Raw genomic sequence first — 23,515 nt, forward strand, 5'->3', positions numbered from 1 at the left:
CGTTTGTGCACTTTTAAGTAATTTGTTTTGTATGGTAAGTGTTCATACAACTCACTTTCGTTTTGCTCTTATCTAGTGAATCTCGCTGTCACCAATCCTGTCTGTGTAAAGAAAGTGGTATCAAAGTGCTCCCATATAGATATCTTGGCATCTGTTGAAATTCTGCTGATGTAGTTGGCCATATTTCTTACTGCACATCAAAAGAACTTGCTGCTACGATGTTCTTAACACAGGAAACATTTTTACTTTACAAGTGTTTCTTTAAACAAAAGGTGCAGTTCTGCGTGAAAGGCGGAGCATTGATTGCGATAGCAAATTAGCAGACTGGTATAGACCGTTTTATTGAGGGCTGTTATGACTTTGCACCGCTGCACCACTATTACGACTTTGTGGTCCCGTAGCGCTCATCACCCGTTTCGTGAAAGAGCGTTGGTTGCGAAGACTCCGAGCCAGGCGTCGATGAGAATAACAAAAGGGACTTTATACACTATATACAGGTCATTGTACAGGACAAGATCGGATTGGCACTAGGGCCGAGAGCTCACACAAACGCGACTGTTCCCGCACGGCGACGTCCGGCGAAAACGCGTGACACATCTCACCCCAGTCGAGAGCGGCACTCTGCTCCCGGTGGGTCGGCGGATCCGGTTTTAGAGGCGGCCAACTTGCAGCTTTATACTCCCCGAGAACCATTGTCACTCAAACGGCCCAATACAAAGTCAGCACTCGACGGTCGTCCGAGAGGTTCAACCAGCGACCGCGCTGGCCACCCGGTTCAAAGTTTGCGCGCGCGGTGACCTCCAGGCAAAAGGAGGTGCGGCGCTGGGCTGTCTGGCACACGGTGACACGTTTGAACATGTTGCCCGCCGATGCTTCTCCGCAGGACACCGCTGCCTGACGGCTCAGCATCTTGACTTGTCAAGGGAGAATTTGGGCGCTCACAGGATAAATTCTGCATCTTGCAGATTCGGAATCCGGGCTGGTGGTAATGGCACAACAGGGCAGCACCATTTTACAATCACAGCGCCGTCTATCGTCCAACGCCATGCTGGTATGTGGGATCGCACTGGAAGGTGCACGGCAAACAACACTGTTGACAAGCGGAAAGATTTTGCACTTTCCTGAGAGGTCTCAACAAGTTGTTTGGATTGGCAAACTTCATAGCGTGTCATCACTAAGCGTCTAGCTTTGATATAGCCACAATATCAAACGGCGACGGGCCTAGAGGCGCTCCCGCAGCTATGCCTACGATCGAAATGGGAGGCAAGTCATGTCTGAACATTGTCGATACGTAACATATATATGTAACGTGTTATTATTGTATGTATAGCCTGGAACTCTATTAAGGTGTCACTCAGGTGACACCAACCACAGGTGTGTCGTGATGTGCCACACAAGCGTATGTCCCAATCTAGGTAACTGCGAAGCTCCGTAGAAACGCGTTTTGCAAGCTTTCGAGGTCCTAAAATTTTTGCGGTACAATTTTCTAAACATCTGGCACCTGGGCATCAAGCTTTACAAAATAAAGAACTGTAAAATAACTCGATCAAAAGGGCTGTTAACATGGATAAAATGAGCTGATGACAGTGGTTGCGAATATGCCACAATCAACCAGATGCACGCGACATGTTGGAAGACTATGCACGCTCTTAAGCCCAGACCACACGTACGCACTGTCTGCGCGTCCGCGCATGCACAGACCGTGCAACGTGGCTTGTACATGTTGAAACGGGACGTGATCTCTGGGAACAGCTCCTCTCTGTTATCGCACACTTGGGTACGAGACGTTAATTTGAGGGATCGCCAGCCATTTGTGCACCGGCGTGGGTAAGAGCGGGCGTGAGAGAGAAAATCTGGGGCTTTTGCTTCTTGAATGTAAGACTGCCTAGGCATGACAGAAGAGGTTTCTTAGCGCATGTTGTATTCATTTGTCCTCAAGAGATGCCGGCATTGCGGAGTGCAGAGTTCACTTGCTGCCCGTGCGGAGAGGCAGTGAGGCCCCGGACACTGCCGTCCACTTCCTGATCGCCCTCAGAAAAGAGGGCGCACCGATGATGTATTCCAGTTTTTTGGTCGGCAAAAAGAATCTTTCCCTCGTTTTCACGTGATCCACTCTGAAAAACCAGCTAAACCAGTTCGAACAATCTCACCATTCCTTGTTTCTAAGACATTGACTGAAGTCTTTGGTCCAGGTCATAAGGCGTCGAGGATGGCAAGCGATCTCCTCTTGGAACTCCGCGATCAGAAACATTATGAGAAATTGACAAAACTAATATCATTTGGGGAAACCCAAGTAATTGTAACCCCGCACCGTATGATGAACACAAGCCGCGTTGTTGTCTCGGACGATGACTTGCTGGAGCTCACTGAGGATGAACTCTTGGAGGGCTTCAGTGACCAGAATGTTATCAATGTTAAAAGAATTAAGATCAGGCGTGACAGCAAAGAAATCAAGACCAAACACCTTATATTGACTTTCGGCTCAAGTATTCTGCCCGAGTCTGTAGAGGCCGGGTCATCAAGCTCCGTGTTAGGCCATATGTGCCAAATCCCCTCAGATGTTTCAAATGCCAACGTTTTGGCCACAGTTCGCAAAGCTGCCGAGGGAGTCAAACCTGTGCGAAGTGTAGTGCCCACGAACATACTTCTGAAGCTTGCGTGAACACTCTCCATTGTGTAAACTGTGAAGGGGAGCACGCCGCATACTCGCAGTCGTGCCCGTCCTGGAAAAAAGAGAAAGAAATCGTCACAAAGTTAAGGAAAACATATTGTTCAAAGAGGCACGCAGGCGGGTATAGCATACCTGCCAAAGAAAAGCTTTGCCGAAGTGGTGCATCGGGGCAGCGTCACAACGACCTCCGGCGGCTGTCCGACCTACAAACAGTGAGTCGGCAGTTAAGCCGTCTGCCCCCACAGTGGTTGCAGCTAGCGCTGCTCTGTCAACCCGGCATGAGGGATCGACCCCAAAGGTTGGCGCAGCCGAGGCTGCTCTGGCATCCCCGGCCCCTTCCTGCGCTGGCAACAGTCGGTGCAGCCAAATCCCTCGGGGAGCCCCATCGACCTCCGGGCTGGTGGGCACCGGGGTCTTGCCCTTTAAGGCGGGACTCTCTCTGGTAACTTCTCGCTCGCAAGAGCACGTGTTCGGCGCCTCATAAGAGGCAATGAATACAATACCTATCCTCAAGGCGCACCAAGCGCCTAAGGAGTGGCGAGGCTCCCTCGAACGCTCCAGAAAGGGCAAAACTCCCGTTACAGGGCCTCAAAAGGGCTCTGTAATTTAATCTCTGTAATTTCCATAATCACTACTTCTGTTTCTGTACACACAGCACCTATTGACTTCCAATATGGATACACAAATAATTCAATGGAATGTCAGAGGTCTTCTTAGGAAGCTTGATGATGTGCAAGAGCTTATCCAAAAACACAATCCCAAAGTGCTGTGTCTACAGGAAACACACCTAAAACAACAACATACAAACTTTCTCCGACCGTACGTCAAGTTTCGCAAAGATCGCGATGATGCTGTCGCATCGTCAGGCGGTGTTGCCATTTTTATTCATAAAAGTATTTCCTGTCAGCGTTTAAAGCTACAAACACTTCTTGAAGCAGTGGCGGTTCGAGCTGTTCTTCTAAATAAACTCGTCACCATTTGCTCCCTTTGTGTACCCCCACACTACAAATTAAACAAACACGAATTTCAATCATTTATAAACGAAATGCCAGAACCTTATGTTGTTCGTGGCGATTTCAATACGCACAGCTGCCTGTGGGGCGACTCTCGTATAGACGCGCGAGGTCGTCTTGTTGAACAGTTCCTTTTTTCTTCTGGTGCGTGCTTGCTGAATAAGAAGGAACCCACATATTACTCTCTAGCAAACAGAACCTTTTCTTCAATAGATCTTAGTATAGTTTCCCCGTCTATATTGCTCGAACTTTAATTGGAAGTTACGAACAATCCTTACGGGAGCGACCACTTCCCCATACTGATAAGAACATCTAAAGAAAACGAATATCCTCCACAAGCTCCTAGGTGGAAGGTAGACACAGCCGACTGGGAGAAATTTCGAACTCTCACTAGCATCTCATGGGCCGACATGTCTTCTTTAGAAATTGATCCTGCTGTGGAGTATCTTACAGCATTCATAATAGATGCCGCATCAAAATGCATATCCGAAGTGAGTGGTTTGGCATGCAAACAACGTGTACCGTGGTGGAACAGCGAATGTAGGATCGCCCATAAGAATCGGAACAAGGCGTGGGGGTTGCTACGCGCTTCTCCCACTGCTGAGAACCTTGTCAACTTTAAAAAAATAAAGTCCCAAGGCAGGCGAACCCGCCGACAGGCCAGAAGAGAAAGTTGGCACAAGTTTTTATTGAGTATTAAATCGTTTAGAGATGAAGCCAAAGCCTGGAACAGGGTTAATAGGATCAGAGGGCGGCAAACACATTCACTCCCTCTGGTAAACACACAGGGCGATACACTGCAAGACCAGGCAGACTCACTTGGGGAGTATTTTGAGAGCGTGTCAAGTCCAACAAATTCACAATCCTTTCTCAAATACAAACAAATAGAAGAACATAAGCCATTAACAAGAAAAAGTCGAGAGAATGAGCCTTACAACCGTCCTTTTAGTGTTGCCGAATTGAGAGCTGCCTTGAGCGCATGCAAGAGCTCCGCACCAGAATCTGATAGAATCATGTATGAAATGCTCAAAAACATGCACAATGATACGCAAGTTACACTACTCACACTTTTCAACACCATCTGGGATGCAGGGTACCTTCCAACCGCATGGAAGGAAGCCATTGTGGTCCCTATTTTGAAACAAGGCAAACACCCTTCCTCAGTGGCAAGTTACCGCCCGATAGCCCTCACAAGTTGCATTTGTCAGGTGTTTGAAAAAATGATAAATCGGCGACTCATTCGGTGACTCATTCATTTCCTTGAACAGAGCAAAATGCTTGATCCTTATCAGTGCGGCTTCCGAGAAGGGCGCTCCACAACCGATCATCTCGTACGTGTTGAAGCAAACATCCGGGACGCATTTATACATAAACAGTTATTCCTATCGATATTTCTCGATATGGAAAAGGCGTATGATACAACGTGGCGTTACAGAATCTTAAGAGACTTGGCAGAAATGGGCATCCATAGTAATATGCTTAACCTAATAGCAAGCTATCTGTCCAATCGTACCTTCCGGGTAAAAGTTGGCAATGTACTTCCACGTCCTTTTACGCAAGAAACGGGTGTACCCCAAGGAGGCGTGCGCAGCTGCACGCTCTTTATTGTGAAGATGAACACGCTTCGTGCTTCATTACCACCGGCCATCTTTTACTCTGTCTACGTGGACGACATTCAAATAGCTTTCAAGTCTTGTAACCTCGCAGTCTGCAAGAGACAGGTACAGCATGGCCTGAACAAAGTGTCAATGTGGGCAGACAAAAATGGATTTAAGATCAATCCTAACAAAAGTTCTTGTGTTCTTTTTAGAAGAAAGAGAGGCCTGATCCAAGACCCTTGCTTAGAACTATGTGGACAACAGATACCTGTAAACAAAGAACACAAATTTCTAGGTGTTATACATGACTATAGACTCGCTTTCGCCCCCACATTAAACATGTTAAAGTAAAATGTCTGAAAACAATCAACCTAATAAAACTTCTATCCCAGACTACGTAGGGTAGTGACAGGAAGTGCCTAATGAATCTCTATAAGAGCCTGATTCGTTCACGATTAGATTATGGTGCCGTGATCTATCATTCTGCTGCCCTGAGCGCGCTGAGGATGCTGGATTCTGTCCATCGTCTAGGTATCCGCCTAGCCGATGGCGCTTTCAGAACAAGCCCGATCGAAAGCTTATATGCCGAATCGAATGAGTGGCCGCTCCACTTGCAGAGATCATACATCAGCTTTACATATTTCCTTAAGGTACACTCCAATCCTGAACACCCATGTTTTAATACCGTTACCGATATGACGTGTGCTGCACTTTTCCGCAATCGTCCGTCTATAAGACAGCCTTTCTCGCTTCGTGTGAAGGAGCTTAGCGATGAAATGCATGTCCCACTCCTCGAGCTTCCCTTAATGCACCTAACCAAGCTCTTACCCCCTAAGAGTGGCAGGTGATAGAATGTGACGTATCCTTTCTAAAGGGCACAAAACACGCTCCAGAGGTCGAGATAAGAATGCATTTCCTACAAATTCAGTACAAGCACTCGTGCACAGAGTTCTACACAGACGCTTCTAAGTCACATGCCGGAGTGTCCTATGCAGCCGTCGGTCCATCCTTCTCGGAATCTGATGTACTACATCCAGAAACAAGTATCTTTACAGCAGAGGCCTGCGCATTATGGTCGGCTGTAAAGCATATACGAAAATCAAAACTCCAAAAAGCCGTAATATATACAGACTCCCTAAGTGTGGTGAAGGCCTTAATGTCACCCTACAAAAAGAAAAATCCTGTACTTACAGAGGATTCTGACCTGCGCAAAGCTTATCTATCTAACCAGCATATCATCATATGCTGGGTACCTGGCCACAGGGGAATCGAAGGTAACGTTCTGGCAGACCAGATGGCTACGTCAATTGCACCCCCTGCTGGTAATAATACTGCTTTGGTACCTCTCACAGATCTGAAACCTTACATACGGAAAAAACTGCGAAACCACTGGCAACGCATGTGGGATGCAGAAATAGATAATAAACTGCATGTTATAAAGCCACAGTTACGTTTTTGGCCCTCCCCAACAAAATCTCGGCGAACAGATGTCCTATTCTGTCGCCTCAGAATAGGACACACATTTGGGACCCATCATTTTCTACTTACTGGAAGTGAACCTCCAACCTGTGGTAGATGCGGTGAGAGGCTGACCATCCTCCATGTCCTCTTGGAGTGTCGGAAAGCCAAACCTGAAAGAAACATTTTCCGCTTGCATACCGTAATTACATCCCTCTACACCCGGCTACGTTTCTTGGTAAGGAACTGTTTTTTAACACCAGGGCAGTACTCGGCTTCTTAAAGGATGTAGTTCTACATGTTATAAGCCCATTAAATTCGTAGAGCATCCTCACTCCAGAAGATGCCGCTGCGATAATTGTTTTGAATAGCACATGCCTCCAGGCCCTTGTATTTCAAGGGCTCTAAGGAGGCAGTAGTGCTCTAGCATATCTTATATAACCTGATATATTTTTAGACATCATGTCATCCTTTTTAAACGTGTCCAAATGTTCATAGTTCACGTCATAAGTCATCGCCATAATCTTACTATACAGATTTTACGCACTTTAGTGCGACCATTTTTAAGGCCCTCCTACAGCCACGTCACACCAACTTCATAGAACTCATAATTACGCAGCAAACTCGTAAACACAGACATGGCGCTCTTTGGCCATACTTGACCCTTGCGCCATAAAACATCCTTCCTTCATTCATGCTTTGGCTGTTTCCCATTGTGTACTGATATTAGGGAAAGGAGTTTCAGGACCATCGGTTTAACCCTTTGCACTCGTGTCAGGCATTAACCGTCATGTGATAATATTCGTTTCAACCAGATGTTGGGTAGCGGCCGACACGTTGGAGTGCTCGCATTCGTCGGTTAAGCCAGCTTTCAGCAACTTTTTCAGGCAATAATAAGTGCTTTTTGTCATGTCTCCAGACAAGGGCAGCGCTTCTTTTTTCCTTTTATCCTGCTTGAAGGGATTTTTGCATGATTTGTGGCTTGAAGCACTGGCAGGACGACAGCGTTTTCTGGATGTGTGTATTAGGGACAAAATTTGTGCAAGTTTAGTGAATCAGAAGATTGTATTACTTCCATGGATGAATACATTTCGCCATCAGATGGTCAGAAAACATTGTCGGATAAGCACACCTTAGATGACGGCAGCTATGAGGACCCTACAGATCTGTTTGCAAATTACAGTCTCCACGCAGGAGAGTGCTCCAAGCGGTACCATACAGTGCTCAAGTGCAGTTGCGAGCCTCAGAAATAAGTAAATGTTAAAAATAAATAAGTGAACATGAATTTGTTTACCTGAGCACTTTTACTATGTGGCGTCTAAATGTGCAAAATGGCTCCTGACTGGAACAACCACAAATTGGGTAATTGCGTGTGACCGCAAAGGATTAGCAGAAATTAAATATTGGCACCGTATAGGGTTGATGCCTAGAACATTTATGTGCAACCTGTAGGATGTGTTAAGGTAAAGAGAGCTGGTTGAGTTTGCGTAATGCAATTAAAATAGCGTAAGGTGAAAATGAAGAGGGGGCGGGAAACAGGATGGGACCCACTCTGTCCTCTTTTTTCCTTTCCTGTTCATTTTTATCTTTTACAATGTCAAGGACACTATAAGAAGTAAGTTGATACGATCCTGTTTCGTACAATTTTCTGGCACCAACGTTCGCAATCAAGAAAAAAAAATGACCCAATAGAATTGCGCTTCTTTGCGATAATGTGTTCCTGAAAAACACTTTCGGCACCAACCTTCAGCACACTGCCAAACTTCGATTGTTTCATATGTTTTCCAGCCACTAGACTCCATGTGAAGAAGAAAAGGCACCAGGCATTAACGATTGAGATTAGTATGTGCCCACCACAGCAGCTTTTCTGCAGTACTCGCCTGCCCGTACCACATGAAAATGCCGGCACGCACTCGGTTTCCCTTTCCCGTACAAGCTAACTTCTCTGCGGGTTGTAGCACATCATATTCACAGCTATCGTCACTAACTCTATTGCAATAAGCATCTTTGCCTATCAGCTTCACAGCGTATGTAGCACAGTGCTGTTGGAAGTGTACTGCATGCTTTTAATAGGCAATACAATTGGCTGTCATCCAAATGCACGATCCTTTCCTGCAGTAGACAGTGCAAAGCGAGCATCATGTTTTGCTCTGGCGGCATCATATTCTGGTTCGATTTCATTTTCGTTTCCTATCACCGTCTTAAAACACTATGCAACAACAAAATGACAGAGAGTGCGTCTCGGGCCACTCGAGTGCCATGCACCAGCTCAAAGCGCTTTGGTGTCTCAAGCCACAACGATTCCTGCTAAGTAGGCATGTCGAAACTATCTGTCCTGATGCCCCGCCCAAAGAAGCTGCTGACCCAGACCAAATTCGAGGAACGCCAATGTAAGCTTGCCGAATCTGTAAAAACAACAATGCGCATATCGGACAGCTGGGGCCCCACCAGCTCGGCATGCACCAATATCGTGATCTCAACTACAGTTGAGCCTGCCTTAGTGATTTCAGACCGTATGTTTTCCCAGCTAGTGCACTTGTATCGTATTTCTAGCCGTGTTCATGGCCGCATGTGTTGGGGCGACTCCGAAACCACGATGTTAGAACCATTCAGGAATACTATGCCGTGTGACCCATCGCGGTGTGACCTGCTACGATCAGCAAAGCCCCTATTACGCGGAAAATTCAAGCACGTATTCAAGCATTTGAGATATACAAAATTGACTTAGACTGACTCGAAGCGAGCGCATCGTGCACGATATTGTTTTTAACGCGAGTCGCGGGCGGCTGTATAGTTTTTGCCTAGCCGAATTGACAGCCGCCTGGCGTTGGTGATGCAGAACTACGAGGCCAGGACCGTTTAGAAATAATTAGTTACCCATCGCGATCAGCAAAGCACATCCACAGCGGACAAATCAAACATTTTTAGGCACGCAACATTTGCGGAATTGGGCTGCAATAACTTCAGAAGCGTGCTGCCGATTGTACCTACTGAGATGCCCCCGTTTGCTATCAAAGCGAGTACATCATGCACGTTATTATTATTTTAAACACGAGTAGTAGTATAGGCTCTGTATCGCAGAAAAAAAATATTTGTCGTGCAAAAGGCAGAGAAATTGTGATGAGAAAGTTTACAGTATCACGCACATTATAAGGGAAAAAAATAATGTAGTGACAACCATAGAGTTTCCTACAAAATTACAATTTTGTAGGAAACTCTATGGTGACAACAGTAGCAAAGTTCACAATACAGATTTTTATGAGGTAAAAGAAGGTCGTTGTTCGCACCCATCTATTTCCTCTGCATTCGCACTTGTATTAGTTTTTGTGGGTTTTCGTCTGTAGCTGGTAGAGCATCGCACGCGAAATGCGAAGGTTGTGGGTCTAGTCATAGAGAAAGGAAGGAAAGGAGAAAGGAATAAAGAATGGTCTAGTGTACTAGACATAGAGTTTCTCACTACATTCCCTAGAGGGAAATCTGGCGCTGCTGCGCTGTGGTATGCATGGGAATGCCGGTATATTGTGGATTCGGATTGGCATCGTTCTCGAGAGACAGGACACCTTGAAGACGCGCTTGGCAAGTACCGTTCCGTCTGTCACAATGATTCATTTTCTACTAGAACAGCACGTGAAAAGCTGTTTTAGCTTTATCATTACGCGAAAACATGTTTTGTTTAACTATGAGAACTTGTTATTGTGTGTACGACTACATGTTACGTAAGAAGTATCAGCGGGCCGCTAAAGTTGGAGGACAGACGACAAGGTTCGCGCTCGCTTTGAAACAGTTGGTCGTCTGTTCTTGCTTTTCCTCGCTTGGTCATGCATTGTGGGTGAGTAAAGATGTAATATGCGTGAATTGAAACATTTTATGAAGGTTTTACTTTGAGCACGCGTTATTTGCGTAGCCATATCCACGTTTTAGACGAAGCCTCTTACAACACCAGCCAACACGAGCCTCGCAGACACATATACCGTCATTCCCATGACGGCACGGTGCCCCCTTAAGAAACTCCCATAGACGGTGGCGCCAGATTACCCTCTAGGTGTTATAGTGAGAAACTCTATGGTACTAGAATAATGTCCTAGTGGCGCATAGAGTTACTATACTGACTCTAGAGGACAAGCTACCCATAGGGCCCATGCATTGAAATCGGGAACCGCAAGAGCGCCGCCATGTTGCTACGCGCCGAGGTTGCCAGCTCCTGAGACGCTTGCTAGACTTGGTGACAGTAGTCAGTTTTAATCCGGCAACCATAGCAGCGTAGCAGCATGGCGTCTCGCTTGTAGTATTGTCAACGCCTCCTATAATATACAATGCCTGGAACGTGAGCCGCAAACGCGCTGCCCTGCCCTCGACTGTACTCTCCTCCTTTTGGTACGGTGGCGAGCGCCTCTTGCGGCCAGCCCTTGTAAACACGCCGGTGGCACGGCTACCGGGAGCCAGCCGGGAGCGACGTCGGCAGCCAAGTGGCTGGCGCGTCGTGAGCTTTCGGCGGCGGCGGCAGTGGTTGCCATGGGGACCGGTACGGTGGCGCGCGCCGTCCTGCGGCGCATGGTCGCAAAACTCGGCAGAGAGCTCCCTATGGAAAAGAGAGCGACGTTCCAGGCATATAGCTATAGGAGGCGTTGGTATTGTGATATGTGCGTGCCGCCGTGTGTTTGGGCAACGCCTCCTCTAGAAAGATGCCTGCGGCGTCGCTCGCTTACCCATTGTAACCGTCGCGCCTTGAGTTGCGGTCGGTTGTCAAGAGATGGCGCCACCTACAGCCCTATCTCCGCCAAGGGGGCTGGGGCGGTGTGGTGTCGCGGCGCGCGGCTGCTTGGAAAGCGCGGCGACACAGCTAGGGAGACATCGCAACACATCCGTTCACTTGTACTTGAATAAACTGGTTGTGCTCTGGCGACTTTCGACGAAATTTTAGTTTCTTGCAGTTATGGCAATTGGTTCACTAAGTAGCGTTCACGAGTAACGTAACAAAAAGCCCACAGCAGTTCGTTTTACACGTACACGCTCTCATCCTTGCATGTCGCTTCGCGCAGCATTACTATAGTCTCGCGTAATTCTGCTGAAAATTGTGGTGTCAAAGCAGGTTCAACGACAACATAAAAGCTATTCACTTGAACTTGGTGTGTGCGTAATGAAGGGTCCATCTTCTTTCTGGGGTTTTACGTGCCAAAACCATGGTTCTGATTATAAGGCACGCCGTAGCTAGTGGAGGGCTCCGGATTAGTTTTGACCCCCTAGGGTTCTTTAACGTGCACTACAACGCAAGCACACGCGCCTTTTTACATATCGTCTCCATTGAAATGAGGCCGCCGTGGTCACATTCCCGTAATTACAGTTTAAGCACCTTGCGGGACAGAGGTTTGCGGTCAAGGAACTTAACAACCGCATTCCTGTCGCTAGCGCTGACGGCATAGTTGGTGAACAGCGGCTTCATAAACTTCTTAGTGATGAGCTGCAGGAGAACCTTGCGATGGTCGCTGTCTGTGTTGCCACAGCTGAGAACATTAAGTTCCATGAGCGCTGCGACACTTCTCTCAACGCAAACCTCCAAGGGCTTTGTGAAATGTTTTCTGTGGGGAAGCACGTGGTCTACAAGCTTCCGAAGACCAATCAACAGTTTTGCGAGTTCCTGGCTCGGGTAGAAGAGCCCGCCCCGATCTTGGTGGGCAATGAGGCCAAGGAGAGGTGTGTTGCCTTTCTGACCCTGCAATAGGGCGATGCAGTTCGAGCAGACAATGCTTTCACTTGCAGCTCTCACTATGAAGCCTCCAACCATGGCGACGCTGGCTTCGTCCGGACCTGTTATGCATGGTGTCAACGTTGTGAGGTGGTTCTTTAAGTCATTCACTGCCTGGTCGAGAAATTTGTTACCGGTGGCAGGCATGGTGGGGCTGTGTTGAATGGGAAGCAGCTGCCTTGCGACGAATGATGTCGAGCTCTGAACGTTGCTCTGGTCGGAGGCAGCAACGATGCCTGTCTTCAGCATTTTTTCCAGCCCGCATATCGCGCTCTTCACGTCAAGTATATCATTGCTACCGCAACTTCGGCGCAGAAAGCCAAACATGGATTCTATCGGGTCACTCGACATTTTGCGTGTGAGCACAAACCGGAACTTCTTCACAGTCAGCAAGTGACGAATGCACTGCACATTTGACGTGGTCGCAAAGACAAGAGCGTGGTTTGTTTCCTTGCTTAAAAAGCTGCCAGCTGCACTTTCCTTCCTGGGGTCTTCGATGTAAGCAAGAAAAACAATCTCGAGCCACTCTAATCTAGGATCATCAGCATCCGTAAACTGGCGGGCGTCGGCGTTGTTGCAATGGATGTGTTGTTGGCAGTTGCTGATGTCCATTACTGTAAACCACCTCTGTATCATTTGCATGAATTCAATGGGCGTCTTGCGCTGGAGTTTGAGGTATAGTAGCGGCGCCTGGTGGCGGCGCTACTGGGTCGTACCAGCTTGGGTTGTATTGAGCCCTGGCTGTGGCGAAGGACGTTTCTAGGCCGAGTTTTGCTTCGATTCGCACTTATTTCTGCCCTGTTGCGAGTGCGAAAAGGCTCGTCACTTCTCGCAGACCATGTCAACCACGCTGCGAGCTCGCTGCAGCCTATAGTTTAACGAGAACGGGCTCTCTGTGTGCCGTGGGACGCAATGCTGGGAGCAGACGGAATCGGTAGCGCCGATCCGGAGACCTAGCCCAGCCTCGAGAAGGCGTCACCGTCATTACTTCTGCGTCGTGGGATGCCATGAACAAGAAGGCCTGAATCCCAACATCATATTCTGCCGTTTTCCTTCAAGGCCTCACGAAGTGGAGCGTCGGGCGCGCTGCATAGCTGCAGTTCGTCGCGCTGAGTAAGCGAAACTTCGCGCCATTGACTGCTTCGCCTGTCTTGAAGCTTGCTTGATTATCTGCGTTCTAATGTTCGGTATTTTGCACCTACAGTCCCGACAGCAGACCGACATAGCAGCAGGCATGGCTGGTAATTCACGATTCGAGACCCGGCCACAGCGACAATTAACAATTCGACCGATGCGAAGTGGTGAAGTGACCAGGTGTGTGCAAATGAGCACAAATGGTCGGGCTCATTCGATGACAATTCACTACTCCACTACGAGCAGCACAGGTTAAGAGAGTTAAATGCGCTCATCCTTGATCTCAAGCCAGCACGTTGAGGCAACGCAGCAAGGCAGTATTGATTGCAGCACATCGATGTTCGAGCGCTGTCATTAAAACCTACATCAAGCGAGCGGCGTACGAGCTCGCGCTGCAGCGCGATTCGCACGTACGTACTACGTGCGAGCTCATATGCATTGCATCAGTTATTACCCGTTACTAAAAGGAACAGATGGCCGCTACTACAACGCAGGCATAACTACTTCTTTAGCGGCATGCAGTCAACAAAGAATGCAGGAGGCCCACCGTTTCGCGGCATGTCGAAAGACCACTGCCGTCGCGGCGCGTACGATCGTGCGCTCGAGCAGTTCGTACATCGCGGCACGTACCGTCGTGTGCTCGAGCAGTTCTGTACACATGATGCCTGCTTATCGCTGCTGTGGATTCATTTATAACAAGCATTTCCTCGCGTTTGAGCGCCTGAATCTAGCAGCTGGCGTGCAAACCTTACCTGAAGTTCCACTTCGTACGCGACTCGCTTCACTTGTGATTGACACGGTGCTAAAACTTCGCCGCCTAATTCTTGAACGGCGTACACGTATTCGGCACTGCATAATTTCTTGCCTTTACGCAGCGTGCCACCCCTGAAAAAATCTTCGGCGCCCGATATTCGCTGCAGGCCGTGAAACAACACAACCGAAAGCGGCGGGTCCATATTGTAAACGTGCTTTCCGAAGCAGACGACCGAGCTTGGTACGACCCATTTTTGCACAGAGGGCGCTTTTTAGCACCTTTTTCGCAGCGCCCCCTGGGCAATGCAAGAGCCCCATTGTGGGTCCTGCTGAAGCGAAGTCCAGATCACATGTGTGGCCGGCCTGATCTTTGAGGTAGCAAAGTGCGGCAGTTACGGGAACTGAAAACAACTGAACCGCTGACCTGACGTTCATTTTTTCGATGTTTGTTGGATACAGGTGTTTTCTGGTCAGGAACCTTACTGGCCTCACTGTCGAGTTTTTCTGCATTTTATACAGACTTTTCACATACCTTGATGTGATCTGCTTTTCTTTACCGAAGTCCTTCGCCAGAAACTGTGACCTCACATTTTTGATGATATGGCTTTGGTCGAAAGAAAGAAAAATCTCCTAAGAGGGATCGGCAGGTTGCGAAGCCTGTATGCTCGCCTTGCCTCCGCAAAGAATATCCATCGCTGCCACGCTGCCACATTCTAGCCACCCTAGCCACATTCACCTTGTGGAGGCGTTGCTCGGACGCTCGGACACATACAATTGCCCTTGCGTGACGTAGTGCTATATCAGCCAATCAGCTTGCCAAGTTTTTGTCAACCAGCCAATCAACGTGCGCCTGATGGCTGGTTGATCGTACTAGATGGTAGAATACGTCTCCAGGCATTGCCCCAGGTTGCCTTCACGTCATTACTCGTTTTTTTCTGATCGTTTGTTTTACAGCGTTTCAATTGACGTGTTTGAGCGCCTACTAATCGTTCCACGTGCACCATTGCACTGATGCACCTTACGGGATTTCCGATTTATGTGTGCGCCTACTTGTTAATTCATGTAACTCTGAGTTGAGCCGAGGCCGTACACGCAGGTGGGCTGGACTCGCGCATGACACGCGTCCGCTTCGTCTGCCGTGCCTTCGGTGCGCGACTTGCCATATAATAGCGCTTCCAAACTCCGTCCAGAGGTGACTCCGTCTAACATCAAATTTGCCAACATTGAAGAAATATCTCGCTGTCTGTGATCAGTCATGACCGGCATCAGGAAGGATGAAGTTTTACTTGTCGGGTCTAGTGCTGCCGTCGCTGAACAAATCAAAACCGGTATGTGGCTGAGTCTTCTCCCCTGCGTGTTTTTGCTGCTAAGCAGATGACGAGGGAATACCCTCAGCTGTGGGATCATCAAGTACCAGCGCGTAAAAAAAAGAAAAGAAGAATGGACGGAAGTAGAAGTGATATACAGCGCTGTGTAAAGTCTCTTCTACATTCATCCCTTATTCTTTATGCGTTGGTGTTTGGCAATCAGGAATAACGAACTATCTCGAATTTCAGCTTTAGTACAGATGTGGGAACAAAAAAAGGGGGGGGGGGGAGGGTGTTGACGTCGGGAACTTATAGGGGTTCGTCTTCATTTAACCGCTGTTGTGTAACACACAAGTGATTTGTTCAGTTATTTGCCCTTCCCCGTAACGTCAACCCCGTTTATTGCTATAGCAATTACATGAACACCTAAAGCAAATTTTCGCAAATATTTAAAAATTCAGTATGTGCGCGGTGGACTGACCTCCAAGCCAGAGAGCAGACTAGGTAATGTTGCGCACTTTTTATAACCAGATGGTGCGAGAGAGCGGGAGCACAGGCAGCCCAAAAAAGCGCAGTTGCCGCAGGAGGAAGTAGCCGCAAAATGGGAAATATACCTGGAGAAAAAAATACATGGTTCAAATACTGGTGCAAGCAAAGATAAAAGGTGAAAGTGAACGTTGGTTGTCAGAAATGCGTGAGAAAAAGCGTGAGAAGGCCACACCAAGAATATTTTGGAGCCACATAGAATTATTTGGCAGGAAGCCTGGAACAAACAAACTGGAAGGGGACATGGCATTACATTACATCCTAAAAATAACAGCCGAATCTTTCCAAGGCAATGACAAGGTTGTAGTTGAGGAAAAAAGGGGCGTCAAAGAGAACCAGATTGAAAAGGAGCTGGTGCTGACAAATTTCAACTGGAAGAAAGCTGAAGAGAAAATTCCAAAGCGCACAGCCACAGGTCTAGACGAGTTTCCCAGAACCAAAAAGTAAGGAAGCTCTGTTGAAAGCAGTAGAAGAAAGTCTAAAAGTAGGCGAATACCAGACATTTGGCAACAAAGTAGAATGAATTTAATTTATAAAGGTAAGGGGGAGAAATATAGAATTCACTCCTATAGTCTGTTGACCATTACATCGGTAATATACAGGTTACCAATGCAGGCTGCCAGCATGGGCAGCGAATAATGGCATTTTGGGAGAACTTCAGTATGGCTTCAGAATAGGTAGGCATTTAGATGATCACTTATGTGTCCTTACTCAGTGTATTAAAATATGAAGAGCAGAAAGAAGACCGTTATATGTAGCCTTTTTATACATTGCAGGAGCGTATGACAACGTAGACCGTAGCACTTTGTGGGATATTGTAGAAGGGGAAGGCTTAGGCGACAATTGTCTACAGCTTTTGAGATAGATTTACCTAGAAAAGACCGTTTGCGTTGAATGGGAAGAGAAGAAGAGCGAGGAGAAAGTTGATATCAACAAAGGACTGAGACAGGGGTGCCCTTTATCCCCACTGCTGTTTATGATGTACGTGGTGTGGATGGAAAGGGCACTAGAATAAAGTGATATCGAGTTTAATCTCCTATCCAAACAGGCAGGTACAGTAGTAGAGCAGCAGCTTCCAGGTTCATTTTATGCGGGTGACATTGTGTTGCCTGCTAACAAGCAAAGAGATATGCAATATTTGGCTAATATTGCAGACAGGAATGTGAAAATATAGGATGAAAATATGGTGTTAAAAAAATCAGGTTATATGGTTTTCAATGAAAACAGTGAATAGACAGTTTCAATACAGGGCAAGGAAATGCCTTGGTGTATGGATAAACGAAGGCAATTGATTGAATGCAGGTAAAAACAATAATAGCAAAGGGGAAGAGAAATGCAACCATGATGTAACACAGAGTGCCATGGGGATACAATAGGTAAGAGGTGTTTCGGGGTACGTGGAAAGGTGTAATAGTTCAAGGACTTAAATTCAGAAATGCATTATTCAAAAGACTAGCGCAAAATAGCAGGGACACAGACGGAGAAGACAACAGGATGAGCGCTAATGTCTTCTCTGTCTGTGTCCCTGCTATTTCGCGCTAGTCTTTTGAATAATGATGACACACTAGCCCAACTTTCTGCCTTGATCGCTCAGAAATTCAGTTGTTTGCTTGAAGTCGCGGGGTACAATCGGGACTCTATAGCAACCAAAAATTAATGGGACGCTGCACATTGGGCGCTCACTGGAAGACTACAAGTGAAGCTGGGCAGGGTGATATGGGCTGGACAAATTTGAAGAGAGGGAAGCTCACAGTAAAATTGAGCATGAAGAACGGCTGAGGAATATGGAAGAAAGTAAATGGGCTGGAAGAGTGTTCAGGTATCTATCTGTACAGGAATAACATTGATTCACAGTGGAGCAAAAGAACTAGCAAGCTTACCAGAAAGTGTGTGACATCAAATGCAAAGTCAGAGAGGCTGAGGTAATCTCATGGGTGGCACCAATGGAAAAGAAACCTGCTATGAGTAACTAGGTAAGAGGAAAAAACAAAATAAGGAAAGAAACAAGTTATGATAACTCAAAGGGAAGCTCATTACTTTTCAAAGCGAGATCAGGACGCCTTAGAAATCGCACTTATAAAGCGAGATATAAGAAGGAAGAAGAAGAATCTGCTTGGTGCAGTAAAGCTAGGGAAACGATGGAGCATGTTTTATTAGAATGTGAAGATGGTCCATCTTCACATTCAATGGTCGATTTAGTAATTACTAGCCTCCTTGAATCCCTTGGGTTCGGCTAGAGCAGGGGGAAAGTAAACATTTCCGCAATAGAGATTAGTAAGAGGCAATTGGAAGATTGGTAGAAGAAAAGTAGGGAAACGACAAACAATGGAGGCATAAAAAAATAAAGTTCACCATAGGGGTTCAGAAACTTTGGTTATGGGATTCATCGTGTGTTTTTTTTTCCCCGTTTTTTTTTTCTTTTTTAACATAGGTAGGACCATAGGCAGTATAACAGCAAGAGCTTGGCACACAACCCACCATCCCATTCCAAAGGGGACGCTCATAACATCCATCCATCAATCCATTTTTAGGGGCCGTCCGTCAGGGTCCCGCCAGCTTGACCTATGTGCAGTAGGAAAGCACACCAAGTATAATAAGTAATATAACGCATTCCGAGGCTTATTTTCCTGCATTTTTTTTTCTTTTTCGAGGGCCTGGCATGGATTCATTAAGCAAAGAAAAACATTGAAGCAAATGTCAGGCAGATGCCTCACTCAGCAGATAGTATGTTAAATTACCCCTTGATGTAATAAACACAATCGTGAAATGAAGCTAGAAACACAAGTTCGAAACAGCCAAATGACTAATTAGACCTTTGTGAAATGACAGTGCTGGGGATTTGCAAAAAGACAGATTCTTAGAAATATCAGTGTAACATGCAGATGCCAAACCTTCACCATCTCTGGCTTGATATTGTGCTGCTGCTAGACAAAGTAAAGAGTGCTTTGTACAATTGTGCTTGCAAAGATGTTCTTTCCTTTAATTTAGTTTTTTTAGGAATCGTAACAGCCATATCGAAGGCACTTTTTTGTATTTAATAGTGGCTTCTGCAGATTAAATACCTCAAAGGACCGTCGTCAGCATTTATTGATTTTGTGTATTGTGCGCATAGTATATATCCCATACTGTTGCAAAGATTTGAACACCTGCATGCTGGGAAACCCACATTTGCTGTTATAGGAGGAATAGGTTCAAGTGTCTTCTTTAGCCATGAACAAATAAGTGCCCGTCATCAACCAAGTTTTGAATTTTCATTTTCTCTAGCTACCTTCACATACAAGCATTTTTAATCATGCATGGTTACTTGCGCAGTTTCTAGGAGAGGAGGGTGAGCCTGTCGTTACGAAGTACACACAATGGGCGTTCAGGCATGTCGCTTGTCCATGCCAAAGAGTGTATTCACGACAACGGAAGTAGTAAAGGAATAGTGTTCGAATTGAACTTCTGTGATTTGATGGGACAACCTCTATCCACTAAATCGCGTGATTTTTTTCGGTGTACCTATGAGAGTAAAGGCATTTACTGAACAAATATAACATGAGTGTTTGCAGATGCACCCTGCGTGCAGACACTACAGAGAGCACTGTAGAACATGTAGAAAAAAATTTTGTTGACATAGTAATGCATAAGAATATACTTGAGAAGTGTTGAAATTCGGCCTTGTTGGTACGACATACTGTAAGTGAAGGGCAAAAGAAACAGGGATAGATGGAGTACATCAGTGCGTGGGTTGCACCCTCCATCCATCCCTATTTTTTGCAGTTCACTTGCAATAGGAAAATACCTTTATGCATTGTACCAGTACTATTGTGCTGTGCTGTCAATTCATTGCACCTGACTTCGTGCTAGAAGTGTCATTTGCAGACCTAGTCTGTCAGCTGAAGGGATCAATCCTCCCTTGGGATTACATGCACTTATTTATTTATTTATTTGATACATACTGCCGGCCTGAGTGTCAGGCCTTGGGCAGGAGTGGGTATACATGAAACAATACACTGTTCAGATGATCATCGTCTTTAGGGCAAAAAACAAGAATTTTTCTTTGCATGACATATAACCCATATTACAATGAGGGGCAATGCATTTTTTCCCCATTACGTGCCAAAACACTCTACACATTGCTGAGAATGCACGCACAACACGACCATGTGCTCTCATTTTCCCTTTAACTCAATGTAAAAGACGGGCCCCCGTAGCCCCCCGAACTACTCGCACTATCTATTTGCCGAACACCACACACCTCTGTCATATTCTTCCACCCTGGGTATGTGTATGCTATATGCTTATCCATGCCGTACATGTGGGTTATACTGCTACCATATGCAGTAATTAAATTTGCTCATACCAGGTCTTACGTTCATGACTAAATTATTCTTCAGAATTTTAAGCATGGCAGCCTGCAAACAAATATGATAAAACATAATATTAATGGCATGTGCTGTGAATGTTAAGCCTTCTCAGACTAATGTAATATTAAAAATACAAAACGATATTGGTGCTCAAACCTGAAAGTGATGTAATTTTACTGGCATGGCTCTTCACAGGCAGCGTAGTGGCACCAGTGCGATGTCATTACAGGCCCTACACAACATGTTAAACCTTTTAAGGGAGCCAGAAAGTTTGCTGCACCCACGTATAGTTGGAAAACCATTCAAGAAGTTCAAGGACAACGCTATACTTTGCTATAGCAGTCAGTGCTTCGTCCTTCGGGTGAAACTGCAAATTTTTTCTAGCATGGTGTGAGATGTCTGGATACATGGTGTGTGTAATCCTTCTGCATATGCAGGAACGCAGCAGGCACTCAAGTATGCGTCTCTGGTGACATTGACAGTTCAAAATGCTGCTCTTAACCTAACCATGCGGATGGCTCGCACACAGAAGGACCTTTTCATAGCCAGTACGGCTGTTATAATGGCTGAAGTGATAAAGCTTGCAACATGCCTCATCATGGTACGCGTGGACGAAGGCAGTTTCCAGAAGTGGCGTTCTTCTATTCACCGCATTGTAGTGTTGCAGCCCGTGGATACACTCAAGGCAAGTGCACATACATGTGAGGTTGTATTGCATGAATAAGTTGTTTAGGAGCAGTTAATTGTGTTGTAATGTGCATAAAAAAAATGAAATGCAGCTATTTCGTTGTGGGCAAGGTAAGGAAGATCTTTTTCTGGGATTGTGAACTTTGTGAACAAGCTACAACTTTTTTTTTTTTTGAGTACAGAATTAGAATTGAGGAATAGATCTAATTCTAGTACCTTTAGCTAACACCTTACAGCCTTTTCAGGAGCTCTCAGAACAGCCTGACAGTGCATTCAAATAGTAATGACCACACAAGCAGCTAGACACTTTACTTATTGGTTCCAAGGAAAAAACAAGAAAATGAGACAAACATATTTTTTCTGTCAGCACATTAGGCATGTGGAATAATTTTGCCTGAGGCTGTTGTTTTACCATCTGACAACCTCTTTGCCTCAAGACTCAGCTGTCGGAACATGCTCATCATGAAACAGTTTGTCAGCAGCCTGTTATGTTTTTAGCATAACTGCGAGTCGGCCTAGTTGGAACAGATTCATCTTAAAACTCTTTGTGCGCAAACAACATTCCAGGCTTGTGAAGAATGGGATAGTCATTTCGTGTTTCTGGTCAGCGTTGTTGAAGTCATGTCACCACACTGTAGAGATTGCATTTTTTGAGCAAGTTGATAGGTTGACAAAGGCTGGGTACCCGCTCGCTGTGATGCTGGCGTCGTGCGCTAGACTAATGAAAGAACTTGAAAAGGATAAAGGACAATGCACAAAGAATCAAAGGCAGAAGGATATAGCTTCCAAGGTTTCAGTAATTCTGTATGTGCACGGCCTTTCACACAGACTTAAAAAGGTGGCTGGTAGTTATGAAGTAAAAGTGGTATTTTCGGCAAAAAACAAAATAGGTAGTGTGTGTTCCAAGGTTAAAAAGAAGTTAGAAAGTAAGGATGATGTAAAGAAAGAATGTAGTGTTAAAACATCCGCGCAAGAACCAATTTGTTGATTGCACGAAGAACGTTGTTTACCAGATTCCTATGACGTGTGGTCATGTGTACGTAGGGTAGACTGGGAGATGTATTAACACGAGGTTAAAGGAGCACTTGTCTAGTCTGAAAGGTCGCCCTAGTACGCATTTGGCAATGCATTGCCAAGAACATGATTGCTCCCCTTGTCTTACTAGCACAGATATTTTGTACAGGCATAGGAATCAAACCGCTAGGGAAATCGTGGAAGCACACCGGATTGAAAAACAAAATGAAAAATGCATCAGCCATCCTTCTGTTTCATTGTTAGATAAAGAAAATTCGCTTCTATCATCACATCTTTAACGCATTTTGTTGTAAGTGGTTGTTTTATGCACCTTGCTGTTTTTAGTTTGACCGGGTGGCTTTTGTCAACGTCTTTTTATCACAAGTGTTATATGTAATATTGACGTGCTCTTTTGACTTGATCACGCAGATCTGCGGGTATCATATGCACTATAGGCTTGCTCTGTTGACTAGATCGTGCAGATCTGTGGGTATTTAAGCAGGTAGTTCTTCAAAAATAAAACCAGTTCTTAGAAAGCGCTCGTCCTTGTGTTGCCCCTATTCTTCGTCCCTGTTTGTTTGCACACAAAAAGTTTTAAGATGAATCTGTTATGTTTTGCTTTATGCAGATTTTGTATTTTGCTATGCAGTTACAAGTGTATTTTGTTTCGCTGTGAATGAATTGCTAATGTGCTCCTGTTGTAATAATGCCCTCTGTGTAAATGTAGTCGAGTAAATAAGTCAAATGCTACTTTGTACCTTTGTTCTGTATTTATTTATTTATTTATTTATTTATTTATTTATTTATTTCGCATGCTTTCAAGACTGAAGGGCATTAAAGATAGAAGTAGAGTAAAAAAATGTAAGGATACTAACAAAAATATTGTCACGTACAACTTTGTGCCGCTGTGGACGAAAGGACATTGTGAGGTGAAGAGGAAGTTGAAGTGTCTCGACGAGCGGTAGATGGTGGTACCCTGACTACTGAGCTACAACTTCGTTGCTGTATATATTGTAAATACATATATTTTATTCCCCCGTAACAATATTAAGAAAAGGCATCTTGTACAGCAATGTTGAAGTTAGAGTCGGTGATGAATGCGACTGATGCGGCAGAGCAATTGCAGTCCTTGCTTGCCCTAGGGATGAGTGAGTCACTGAAACAGTTTGTGCGGCACATTGGCACCCTGACTGTGGTCAGTGTCGGATGAAATATAAGACTGAGGGGCAGAAAGGGTTTCCT

At 45.7% G+C, this 23,515-nt stretch overlaps 2 protein-coding genes across 4 annotated transcripts in view; one reads left to right on the forward strand and one right to left on the reverse strand.

Annotated features, from left to right (window-relative positions):
* Window positions 1-456: 456 nt before the first annotated feature.
* On the reverse strand, window positions 457-9,736 carry LOC135897517 (uncharacterized). Of its 2 annotated transcripts, XM_070539767.1 has the most exons (6): window positions 8,485-9,736; window positions 6,831-6,913; window positions 4,751-4,815; window positions 2,804-2,874; window positions 2,616-2,723; window positions 457-1,066 (listed from the first exon to the last, which is right to left on the reverse strand). In XM_070539767.1, the coding sequence occupies exons 1-6, from the start codon at window positions 8,515-8,517 to the stop codon at window positions 1,031-1,033; spliced, it is 396 nt and encodes a 131-aa protein (XP_070395868.1). In that variant the 5' UTR covers window positions 8,518-9,736; the 3' UTR covers window positions 457-1,030. The 2 variants fall into 2 exon arrangements, with proteins under 2 accessions (XP_070395868.1, XP_070395869.1); XM_070539768.1 differs by lacking the exon at window positions 4,751-4,815 and having other exon boundaries at window positions 9,618-9,722.
* Window positions 9,737-15,139: 5,403 nt separating this feature from the next.
* LOC139060249 (UDP-galactose translocator-like) overlaps window positions 15,140-23,515 on the forward strand; it is a 76,597-nt gene continuing 68,221 nt past the window's right edge. The window contains exons 1-2 of one of the 2 annotated variants that reach the window (XM_070539337.1): window positions 15,140-15,276; window positions 21,010-21,257. In XM_070539337.1, coding sequence (XP_070395438.1) covers window positions 21,081-21,257 — 177 coding nt within the window. In that variant the 5' untranslated portion in view covers window positions 15,140-15,276; window positions 21,010-21,080. The other variant, XM_070539336.1, reaches the window with a different exon arrangement.

The sequence above is a fragment of the Dermacentor albipictus genome, chromosome 5 (assembly GCF_038994185.2).
Source record: "Dermacentor albipictus isolate Rhodes 1998 colony chromosome 5, USDA_Dalb.pri_finalv2, whole genome shotgun sequence".
Taxonomy (NCBI): domain Eukaryota; kingdom Metazoa; phylum Arthropoda; class Arachnida; order Ixodida; family Ixodidae; genus Dermacentor; species Dermacentor albipictus.